Source organism: Schistocerca serialis, chromosome 2 (genome assembly GCF_023864345.2).
Source record: "Schistocerca serialis cubense isolate TAMUIC-IGC-003099 chromosome 2, iqSchSeri2.2, whole genome shotgun sequence".
NCBI classification, from domain to species: domain Eukaryota; kingdom Metazoa; phylum Arthropoda; class Insecta; order Orthoptera; family Acrididae; genus Schistocerca; species Schistocerca serialis.
The window spans coordinates 692,030,091-692,043,184 of NC_064639.1; the positions used below are offsets into that span (position 1 = coordinate 692,030,091).

Consider the following 13,094-nt stretch of genomic DNA (forward strand, 5'->3'; position numbering starts at 1 on the left):
AGCAATCCAAACTTGGAAGAGGTTTTTTAACAATGTACTAAAAGGGTTACCTTATTGTTTTGATGTTGGACACTACTTCGGTATGCTCCGAAAATGCTGATGACCAAGAAAAGCATGTGAAGGACGTGTGAAACAGGTTTAGTGATCATGGAATGACACGTAACAAGGATGAGTGCATGTTGAGAACCAGTGGTGACCTGCCCAGGTTACGAAGTGCCAGCTCAGGGCATTTCTCCACTGCCAGAAAGACTGGATTGTTGCTTATCCTTCTTCAACCTCGAAATTATAAGGAACTCAGGCAATTCCTAGAATAATAAACATTTATAAATACTGTCTCCCCGGAGGAGCCATCATTCAGACACCACTCAACAGCACACTGGCCGGACATACCAAATATGGCAAATCCCAACTTCAATGGACGTCTGAGATGGAGTCAGCCTTTACTAAGCGGCAAAGCACCCGGAGGAGCCATCATTCAGACACCACTCAACATCACACTGGCCGGACATACCAAATATGGCAAATCCCAACTTCAATGGACGTCTGAGATGGAGTCAGCCTTTACTAAGCTGCAAAGCAGTCTCCACGATGCAGTTGCTCTCGCACACCCTGCACCAGCTCACCTAGCTTTAGTAATCAATGAAAGCCACTAAGTCTCCCCCCCCCCCCCCCCCCGCCCCCCAACATTTACATGCTGGCCTAACACATTGGAGTGCATTTGACAGAGAACTCCTTGTGATGAACGAGGGTGTCCAACATTTCTGTTTGAGGCAGACTTGTCACAATACTCACCGATCACCAAACCACTGTGTCGGTTTCCACAAAATGAGTGATTCATGTTCTCGTTTGTATGCTTGCCAAATTGAGCACATACATTAATCTTCTACAGATGTGTGCCATATACATGGAGCTGACAATATGTGGTAGATTGTGTTTTGCACATCAAAGGGATAAGCTCAATATTGGATTATTCTGTACTTACAATTGCTTGAACTTCAGACGCACTGCTACTGTTGTCGTTGATAAACTCTTCCACTGGCGTGTGTTTCCAACTTATAGGCGCACCCTGGTGCACTCAGGAACTAATGCATCTGAGTGGTGGATGATGGGCTGTTTTGTGTAGCTGTCAATCAAGAAAGATACATGGAAGTGGGCCCACACCTGCTTGCACTGCTAGTGCAGCAATGTAGGACGATTCCCGACATCTACCGCACTTTTTGGGCATGTCCACATTGGTATGATCAGACATCTCCTCCCTTTCGAAAGCTATCAATTTTCGTTTACGCCAGGGGATTGTTACACAAGGTGGGCAGAGGCCATTCCAATCAGAGACATTTCCACATAGACTACTGCATGAGTGTACATGGAAACTTGGGTGACCTGTTAAGGGTGTCCATTTTTCATTACTACTGACCAGACGCAAATCTGAGTTCACACTGTTACAGAAATTGTTAAAACTTCCTGGTTTCCAGTGTAACTGACGAACCAGCTACCAGCCAGCCCACAATAGGCTGCTGTAATGATGGCACCACATCTTCACGGTTGCACTCATGTGCCATGAAGACTCTTGGATTTAAGCATTGACACTGCTTTTGTTGGGTTAATGGAGTGCCTTAAAAATTGACATGGATTGTTCGTTAGCAAGTTACAGTTGTTCATTGGCTGAGTTAGTGTACAGGGAACCATATGCCTCCCAGCAGAATTTCACACACCTGTGCTATTCCCGAATGAGGCACAGCTACTTCAACTCTTGTAACAAATCATAATGCAAGTGGAGACACTACACACAGCTCTGATGTCACCGTATGGCACACACCCGGTTTTTGTACGAAAAGCTTTCAATAGTTATTCACATATCATGCTTCGCTCGGATCTGGCACGACATCCTTTGCAGCCACCATACATTGGCCTGTATCAAGTAATACAATGAGACAGACACATGGTGTACACCTCTTCCAGGGAAAGACGAACCAAGTCTTCATAAAGTGGGTGAAACCTGCTTGGGCACTGCCAGTGCCACCCATCATCCCACAGTCAACTTCATGCTCGCCTCACATTGAGTCAACAATTCCATCAGAGCCAGACAGCTGTGACCAGCCCTACTTTCACCACCCCAAATCAGATGCATCAGCAGAACCATCCAACAGCACCCATCCCCTGCCGTCAGCACTCATACAGGCTGGGAGGTGAAGTTTAAGTACCCTGCCGTGCCTGTTGCTTGCACTTTAGGGTGAGGACTGTGCGGGAGTGGCTATCGATAGCTGACAGGACACCATGTGCATTATTATCTTTGGGGGCAGTTGCTTTGAACTAATGTTTCAGAAGTGTGTTTTGTTTCCCACTTGATGTCGTTTGTTGTTCTGTTATGCTGTATAATACAAGTTAAGTGGACATTAGTACAAATATGTGTACATGTTCTTTTACACAGTGCGAGTTTCCCTACAATCTTATAGATACATAGTATTTTACACATGACCTGAAGACTATGAGCAAGTGTACAAGCTTTGTTGTTGTAACCCTAATGTCAGTGTTCATATTCCCAAAGATTAAAATTTTATGTTGATTGCATTTTTGCAAGTGGGAGACAGTTCTATCTACTACCCCTGTGAAGACACCACCATTGCTGTCAGGGGTATGGTATGCAGACGCTACAATTAGTTTGGGGCCTGGAAATAGTACAGCAGCTGCCTCAAATACACTTTCAATGCAGAAATCACAGATGTCAATACTAGTGCATTTTGTCAAAAGATCTTTGCTGATGTATATCTAAGTACCTCCTTTGTAAGTCAAGCTTCTACAAAACTTGACACCGAACAATAGCCTGATGATTCAAACAAATTAAGTTGATTTTCATTCAGCCAATGTTCATTAATACCTAAAACAGAATGTTTGCTTTCTCCTAGAAGAACACTAAGATCACCTACATTATTTTTATCAAGATCTCATGGTGGTCATAGAGTTATTAGAAGATGGGGGGGGGAGGTCTGTCCTGTCTGAATGTAGTTCACTTTGTACTTTGTCAACATCGTCAGCCTCCACATTGAGCCCAAATAAATAATGTCAACATTGAGTCCAAATAAAAATAGAATAGTGGTGAGACTGTTGATCCCACTGTAACATATTTTCTGTGTATGTAGAATGTGAGGCTTATTTATTATCACACAAAGCACTTTCTTGGTTACTATATATTTAACCAGTCCATTTAAATGTGAACCACAGTAAGTGTGAAATCCACAAACCTGCATCCAATTCTATTCACATCTGTCATATTAATGTTTCTGAAGTGTTTTGTTGAGATTTGGCAGAAAAAATGTTTGTTATGTTGGCAGTGAGTTAATGCGTACAGATCTTTCTGCCTATCATATGCACTTTTAGGTACCTATGCCAGATGTTCTGTGTAATATGCCTTTGTATAGTGCTGGGAACACATTAACCATAGTAGTGCTTCTCCATCAACATTATTTTACTGGTCACATACATAATCCAACAGGTTATGGGCCGAGGAGAATTGAATTGAATAAATTTGACTAATGAATGGCAGAAAACTTAAAATTGTGTGTGAGTAATAATTATATTGTAACTATGCAAATGGATTCTGCCCAGATACTGCAGATTGAGAAGTTCATAGGTCGAGAGAATTATGCAACTTGGAAGTTTACAGTAGAAGGTTATTTACAGTTGGACGACCTTTAGGATGTCATTGATGGAACCTTGAAGTCCAGAGATTCCGATTCCAAGAATAAAGATCACAAGGCCAAATGCAGATTAATTCTTATAGTTGATCCTGTAAATTATGTTCATATAGTAAAGGCCAGCACAGCAAAGTCAGTACAGGACAATATAACATGAGCTTTGGTTAGATATAGGTTTAACTATGAAAGTAGGTTTGCTAAGATAGCTTATTATGACATGTATAGACAAATGCATGAAGGCTGATGAATATGCAAACAAAATCATCTCCACTTCGAACTGTCAAAAAAATACTGGATTCGACATTGCTGAGGAATGACTGGTACCTTATTACTAGTCGGACTACCTGGTAAATACTCCCCCTTGACAAAGGGCTTAGAGAGTTCAGCAATACCTATTACAGGCAACAGCTTTAGGGAACCATTCGATTCCACCCATCTGCTTTGATCTATGACATCATCAATATAGCAGAAACGTTACTTCCAGCAGATACAAAATGGCAACAATGTTGTCACTGTGTACATATGCCAACAAATGCGAACAAAAATAAAAATGACAGAAGAACTTCTCACTCCAATAATAAATGAAACTAATAGGACAACTGTGGCAAATAGGAAATAGTGAGTGTAGGGTGGGGACAAGCTAAATATATAACAGTTCAAAACACCACACTATCTCAAAACAAATATTCCAAATAATTAAATGAATAAGAATCTCAACTTAGGATGTAACGCTACAGCCACAAAACCATCAGGAATCATATACTTCAGTTGACTTACATAACTAAAAAAAAGTCCTCAATACCAGAAAATCAACTCCCCCAACTATGAAAACTGGAATCAGACACTTACCTTGACCTATATAACTCAAACACAGCTCTCTAGGCCTGCTGGCAAACCACAAATAAAAAAAACACAACCACAAACTTCAGACACTTATATAAATCATAAAAGCAAAACAACTTGAAAATGTAAAAACCACCATATTCACTACATCAATTAAAACAATCAACATGCCATAAGTATAAAACACACAAAACATCACAATTACTATAAAATAAAATCAAAACAAGAATTACTTAACACCACACATTAAACTCAACACATCAACATCCACCACAAGAGGGCACCATCAAATACAACAACACGACATCTACAAACATGAATCAACTCAAAACCACTGTTCAATGGTGATGCCACACAACACAACACACTTATGTCACAGATCAAAGCAGATGGGTGGAATTGTAGGCTTTCAATAGCCCCAGGCAACTGTGTATAAGTCAAGATATTACAGATTTTAAGCATGTACAGGAACATTCTATCCAGAACAAGGAAACATCTTTATATTCAAAATACAAAAAGAAGAATCATGTTCCATGTTGTAAATGATGCAGAATGGGGCTTTTGCACCACAGTGCATAGAAAAAATAAATATACACAAGAAAAAGTCAGGTTTGAAAAGGTCCAGAAAGGCAGGTAAGCAATAAGGCACTTTATGCATATCACTCTTACAGTAAAACTGAAAGTAAGGGTGCAGATTGGTTCCTGGATTCTGAAGCACCTATGCATATTACCGATGAATATTACCAAAGACCAATCAGTTTTATAAGTTGTTTCTCCAAGAACAAACACTGGTGTTCCAACAATTTATTGTTCTCAGTTACAATGTGTACTGGCAGAGGAAAGAGACTTTAATTTTAATGTTAAAGTAGGAGGATGGGCCTACTACAGCACATAAAGTACGTTATGTGAAGAATGTCGCTACAAATTTGATTTCAGTGAGTGAAATTGTGAATAAGGGTAACAAGGTAATTTTTTATTTAAATGGTGCATAAATAATTGACCAGAGTGATGGCCACAGCAATTAAGAATCCAACAATGATAAGGTAACATAAAAAAAAGATATTTATAAATTAGATGTTCTTCAAGTTGTAAATAGTTATTCAGTATATTATGCAAAAAGTTTTTTTACGACACTGAAGAATCGGGCATCTTAATACGAAAAGTAATGGCTATGTTAAAAAGTATGGCAATGGGGGTAAAGGAATATAATGCTTGTAACTTACCATGTGGAATTTTTCTACAAGGAAAGCAAGCCAAATTACCATTTGTGACAAGTCGAAATATGTCTACTGAGCTATTAGAGCTGATACAAGGTCGGGACACACATGTCCAGACCGTTTCCGTGCCGAGACACGTCCGAGATCGGCCGTCACCCGGAGAACGAAATACATCATTAAAACAAATGCAGCGGGCCCCACTTGACCGGGCCGTGCTTGGGGAACGTCAACGGGCCGGGCCGGGTGGGATTTGTCGTGTTTAATTTTTCACGTGACGGACACGGCCTGACGGTAGAATTGTCTTGTGAGCTGTGCAGCTGCGCAAGACTGTTCTGTGTACAAAACATGGATGTGGAACGACTAATAGAAGAAGTTCGTAAGTTTCCTGTTCTTTACGATCAGCGAAGTGAAAACTACAGGAATATCGAGTACAAAGACAGAGTTTGGAAGACAACTGCAACAGATCAACAAGCCAAAGGTAAGATAAAAACTATACAAGTTTTAATACCCGAAAGGTATTTATTTACTTTTTATTTTACAAACGGATGTTTGGTTTATGTCATCGTTATATCGCCAAGGCGACATGTTCTTCCATTCCACAGTCCCTTGTGGAGAATTCAGGAATTTTTTTAGTTGTCCTCATACAGCAAATGCAGCATCTGTTGATCTCCCACGAATTCGAGGTAGGTTTCGAAGATTTGAGATCTTCCGGATCCCTAAGCAGTTTCCTTTTGATCCATCCTCTGTTCAGGCACCCTATAACCTTCCATTTTTCGAATAAAGTTGTACAGTACAGGCGCAGCCGTCACAGTCATTGTCAGGTTATTAGGATCTCCCTGAAGGATTCTTCTAAGTATTCGAAATTTCTGTTACAATATACTGAATGCTTTTTCGGATATTCTTCTTGCCCAACTCAAACGATAATTAAATATAGCCTTGTCATTTCTTAAGTTCCTGCCGGGATATGGTCGCATCAAGTATGTTTTGAGAGGAAAGCCTTCATCGCCTACAATTACCATTAGAAGTTCAACATCAGTTGCGGGTAAAATTTTACTCTTGGGGACGCTAAGCGTATTGTTTTCCAATGGCTTTCCAAGGTTTGAATTTACTAGAATGCCTCCATCACAGTTTTTTCCGTACGCTCCCACGTCTATTGCAATAAAATTATAACATGGATCAACCAGAGCAAGAAGCACAATGGAATATGTTTTTTTGTAATTCCAATCGAGACTTCATGAGTTTTTTGGAGCCTGTATTGTTACGTGCTTTCCATCTAAAGATCCAATGCAGTTTGGAAACTGCCATTTTGTCCAAAACTCCTCAGCTATAGCGTTCCATTTTTCTTCCTTCAGCACAGGCATCACCTCTTCTAACAATAAATCGATAACTGTTCTAGAGATGTCAGGGACGATAGCTCCAACTGTAGAGTTTCCCAACCTGTAGCTGAAGGAAATAGTTTTAAAGGAATCTCCTGTAGCAAGGGACTTGAAAAAAATTGAACTGCATAAGATGAGAAATACTGTATAATCTATAAAATATTTGCAGCATTTAAACCTTGTAATACAAATACGCGATTTAAAATATTTTTGCTACAGGTGGAACACAGGAATGAAAAAAAAGGGGGGGCATCTGTTCCTGACCAACTAAGGAAGACCCTGCAGAAAAGGAAAACTGTTTCAGGACAAGCTGCTGTTCATCATCATAAATATAAGTATGAAGATCTCTTAAAGTTCCCTGGTCATGTATGGCCTCTGCAGGAACGGACCGGAGCATGGCCATCACTCGTCCGACGCTTGGTCCTGACATGGCCCGGACGTGTGTGTCCCGACCTACATGCAGACATTTGAGGGCCTACATGGCAGAACGAGAAATAGTTTCCAATGTTCCTTACACGCAAGACAATAATGAGCATAAACAAGAATCAAACACAGATTCCCAAGAGGAGCAGTCTATTGTTGAAAACGAAAAAGAGTCTACACAAGAAGACATTGCATATGAAGAATGGATCATTAAAACCCAGGGTAGTTAAACAGAGAATTTGATAGAGCGCACTCGGCATTCCCAGACGTCCTCAGCTCATTTGTCCATCACTTCAAATAAGAACACGTTTATGAAACCACAACTGAAACGAACATTTCAGCGTGAGGTTAAACCACAAGAATCTGCATCAAGCCAGCTCATGGCTTACATTTTGGCAGAAAAAAGGCTGAAAAACAGAGAGAAATACAAAACCCAGTTGATGCTTTTTTGGCTGGTATAGCACCAGCCCTAAAATCGTTGCATCCACTACTTTTTCATCAAGCTAAAAGTAGGATTTTTTCAATTGCACAAGACTTTGAACCGAAGCAACTCATGAATGACGTATCAGTCTATCAATTCACTCCATCATCCTCCAATTCCTCAGCAAAATCTGTTTTAACACCATATCCTTCACCTGTGTAAAACGAGTCAACAGAACCTACACAGCAGCTTTTGGATCTGCAAAGGGATTCCCACAATTCGTATATAAATAACCAAAGCCATCGTCCTCCAAGTTCGCCTGCATCCTCATCAGCTTCAGAAACTAATTCACTGAATAGTCCTCAATTGTTTTTCTTAGGATAGTAGAAATTTAACTGTATTATTTACTAACTTATGTGTTTATTTTTCAATTACTAAAGTAATAAAATAAAAATGCTGTACTTAAAACTTCTTATTTACTTGTGTTCTGTGTACTTTTCTTTAACCTACCTTAAAAAAACAGCCAATCGTTCTTTGGGTGAAACTGATACTCTCCAGAAAGTGTCGTTTTTTCTCAGTCTTGGTTCTAGTTTCTTTAAAAGTTCACAGAAGGTGTACTGCATCATCCTAAAATATTCATAAAACTTAGTCTCATCATTTATGAGATGAGAAAATAATGTTCGAAACTCTCCCTGTACTGGTCTTGTTTTCCAGGCACTGTGGATCCATAATTTTCTTCTTCTTGTTTGCCTTCGTTCTTTTTCCTCTTCGTCTAAAGCAAGTGCTATAAGTCGTAATTCATTATTACGAAAATTAGTGAACATGTTTTACAGCTTTCACAAACAGAAACACATATCACCGCATCCGAGTCACTACAAGGAACAACAAAGACACGGACATGCCCTGGTCATGTATGGCCTCTGCAGGAACGGACCGGAGCACGGCCATCACTCGTCCGACGCTTGGTCCTGACATGGCCCGGACGTGTGTGTCCCGACCTACATGCAGACATTTGAGGGCCTATGGAAGAAGACATTACAGGAGGCAGTTATAATTTCCTTAGAACCAACGACAAAGTGAGCAAAATATTTGCCAATTTTCACACCATGGTTGAAAGAGAGATAGGTAAGAAGATTTAAGTTATCAGATCAGACAATGGTACCAATTATGTCAATAAACAGTTAGGCAACAGCTGAGTGAATTTGGAATCTGACATTAAACTACAATTCACTATAGTTCTGCTGGTAAAACTTTACAAAGGACTGTCGGGGAAATCAAAGATAGCAGAACAGCTGAACTGTGAATCAATGTTTCATCTGATTTGTTTTTCTGTATAGGGTCATTCCATGTACACTAGGAATAATTATCAAAAAATTAATTTTTCTGTGGGAATATTCCCCCCCCCCCCTGTTACATATGTAACAGGGCAAGATTGATTTTTCCCTCCAAAACCTATTGTTTACATGTGGGAGCCATTGTTTTGGAGACAATATTGTTGAGTTTGTTCATGTAGAAGATTTGATCAATTTCAAGACAAGAAAAAAAATGGAATTTATAATAATTCTTTATGGTCTATGTATCACTTTAAAGTGCAAAACTTCTTTTTGGTATATTTTTAGAAGCAAACAATTTAAGCATGATAAATACAAAAACAGTTATATAACCTGACCCAAAATGTGTAACATGAGTTATCAAATGCCAATTTTTTTAAGATTTTCACAGAATACATTTAAGTATAGAAACTTATATGCCATGATGTCCTTCATATAAGTGTGCTTGATAGTTTGGTGTCTCAAATAAATTTCCTCCTGGAAGCTTTCTCCTGGTATAGGGTATTTAATTCACAAAATGGGAGTTACCTCTATTTATGTAATATGAGTTACCATAATTTTCGTAGTATTAGTTATAACTTTGAGCAGTCAGATCGATTCTAAATTACATGACACTTGACGTTTTCTTTGAAAGAAGCCCATGCAATGTTTTGTAAAGAAAATAGCAAAGTGACTGGTAAAAGTAAATTCGCAGAATTAAGACCCAAACATGTCATGCTTGCTAATAAAGTTCCGCACAACGTGTCTCTCTGCAGATATCACGAGAATTTCATCTGTGCTATTATCTCTCTTCATAGCACAGTACCTCAAATACCTAAGTAGGCCTACACCAATAACTGGCCAGAACTTTTTCTATATGCAGATCCTACAGCCGATTGTTGATTGGGAAAGTGCATGAAATGTAAAGATTTATTGGCAGTTAAACTTCTTGATTTATGTACTGGAGTACAAGAGTACGGTGTGATAGGGTATGTGTGGCAGAAGAGTGATGGCAGAATTTTGAAAGTAGAGAAGGAGGTATACTACAGAGTCTTACTGATCATATTCTTACCATGGGACCTAAATTTTTAGAGCATTGCTACTTTAAGAGAGAACAATCAAAGAACTATCAGAGTGACAAGGAATCACTGCCTTCTCCGATGCTAACTGCCATGATGAAAATCGATTTTTCTGAAAATTTTACATGTGTAAGTCAAGATGAAATTCAAAGTGCACATTGGCAACATAATCAAATTAGTATTTTTACTGCCATGATTTGGCATTCAGGTACTTCTAACCCCTATGTGTTGGAATCTGATAATCTGGACCACACAAGAAACACTGTCATTCCCTATGTTGATAGACTTCTTGAAGAACTACCAAAAAATATTAGAGAAGTTACAATCTGGTGACATGGTCCTGCTTCCCAGTTTAAAAACAGATATATTGCAGAGACTATAAAAGTTCTAAGTAAGAGTCATGCCAAAAGAGTTATATGGAAGTGCTTTGCAACTTCTCATGGGAAGGGGCCAGTGGATGGAATTGGTGGGGCTGTCAAATGCCAACTTTGGTCTCACGTGAAAAGCAGGAAATGTGTTGTAAACAGTTCAACAGATTTTGCAAAAGCATTGTTGAATTCTTCTTCTAATGTGAACTGCAAGCCTTTCTTGAACATTTCTAAAATTCAACACTTATCACTCTATAATAATGAAATTGTAGGACACACCACTTCATCAGCTGTGAAGGAAAACACTAACAGAACACAAAAATCACTAGCTACACAAGTAAATGACTGGGTGGTGGTAAAATATGACAATTCATATTTTCCTGGTAATATTACTAAAATTGAAAATGGTGAGTTTAAATTTGATGTTATGGTGAAAGATGGGAAGTTTTGAAAGTGACCTGAAATTAAAGATGAGACATACTACACTAAAGACAAGCTTGTGAGAAAAGTGAACCCTCGCCCAAGTGTTGTAAATTCCCGTGATTATTTCAGGTTTGACTGTGATCTGTGACAATGTAACGTGAGTTACCGTATGTTGTAATGCGAGTTACCTGTTCATTATGTTTTAATATTTATTTTATTGGAGATTAAATGTTTTAAACTTTGTTAAAATACTTATAAGATCTTCTGGTATTGTGTGTAAAACTTACAAGAAATGTTCACATAAAACAGAGCAGACTTTTGTATTTTCTTTATCACATGCAAAAGCCATTTCTTGGAAATGTAACGTGAGTTACCAAGAATAATTATAAGATTTGGTTTTATAAATATAGTAATGTGACAATTATTGTGATATAGGTTTATAGAACATTCTGTATAAAGTATGTCTTGAAGTATAAAAAATATTTAGTAGAAACATTTCCTTCAGTTAATTGTCCAAAACTTATAATATAAACATCACTTTGTAATGTGAGTTACCATGGAATGATCCTATATGGGGGAAAAAAACATGGGGCTATGGAGGTGGATGGGTGAAGATAAATGATCAACTTTTAGTGTCAAAAGTAATAACACATTTGCTCTTAACCATACACACATATGTGTTGCCAACATCTGCATCTGCGCGGCCCATTGTAAATTTCAGCTGTTCTGCTCAAAACAGAGCAGCAGAATTGACTAACAGAACTATTGCAGAGAAAGCAAAGAGCATTTTAAAGGATGCAGGATTACCAAAATGTTACTGGGCAGAAGCAGTATCCAAATTTTTGTGATACCGCCAAAGGAAACCACAAAAACTCCTCAATAAAAGAATAAAAGTTGGTGGCTGCATAGGAGCATGTATGGTACTAAACAGAGTGGATACTGTTGGAATCAGTATTTACATAACGCATTAAAAAGGATGGACATGAGTCAGTCAGCTGCTGGTCCTGGTGTATATCACAGAAGGAACGAATAAGAAACTACAATTTTCACCATATGGATTGACAATATTTTTATTTTGACAAAAAATGAAAGGTCAATGAATAGTTTCAAGAAACAACTTCAATTTGATATGCATAATTTAAGTGAACTGAAACAGTAGATCGGTATCGAAAAAGTGACAGTGGAGAAGAATTGTCAACTGACCAATAATGTACACAAACAGAATACTAGAAAAATTTGGCATGAGTAATTGTAAGCAAATTTCCACACTGTGGAACAGGATGAAGTTGGTAGTAGTAAAACAGGATGAAATGTGTAAAAAAGAAGGACCTTATTTGGAGGCAGTGGGAAGTTTTTTATATTTAGCTCAAACTTCCAGGTGAAATACTGCCTTTGCTACTAAAACTATGAGCAAATTGTGCAGACATCCTAGAAAAAAACACTGGGTTGTTGTCACAAGAATATTTAGATGTTTAAAAGGAATTTGATTACAAATTAAAGTACCGGTAAGACAGAAATGTTACAGCAATGCAGACTGAGAAATGAACTGTAACAGCCATTATATTTCAGGTAGCTGTTTCAAGATGATAGGAGGATTAATATCCTGGTCTTCCAAGAAACAAATTGCAGTGGCTTTGAGTACTGCTGAAGCTGAGTAGTATATGGCATTGTTTTTCACTGTACAAGAAGAGCTTTAGCTAAGAACTCTAAGGTCAAGTTTAGCCACATACAATTATCCAGCCGACCACCATGTTTTGCGACAACATGGGAGCTAACAACTAAGCTCAAAACCAAATAATAAGTGTACATATCCAAGGACATGATATTAGAGAGGACGTTTCTATAAACTATTTGTGTACAGATGAAATGCTTTTTGATTTACTGACCCAACCTCTGAGTAAAAGCAACTAACTGAAATTGGTAAACTGGTATGGTTTAACAA

At 38.4% G+C, this 13,094-nt stretch overlaps 1 protein-coding gene across 1 annotated transcript in view; it reads left to right on the plus strand.

Moving 5' to 3' along the window:
- Positions 1-6,097: 6,097 nt before the first annotated feature.
- The window catches only part of LOC126456330 (uncharacterized), a 33,172-nt gene continuing 26,175 nt past the window's right edge, over positions 6,098-13,094 (plus strand). The window contains exons 1-3 of the mRNA XM_050092080.1: positions 6,098-6,230; positions 7,510-7,773; positions 11,002-11,159. Of these exons, the coding sequence (XP_049948037.1) occupies positions 6,098-6,230; positions 7,510-7,773; positions 11,002-11,159 (555 nt within the window). The remainder of the gene's footprint in view (positions 6,231-7,509; positions 7,774-11,001; positions 11,160-13,094) is intronic.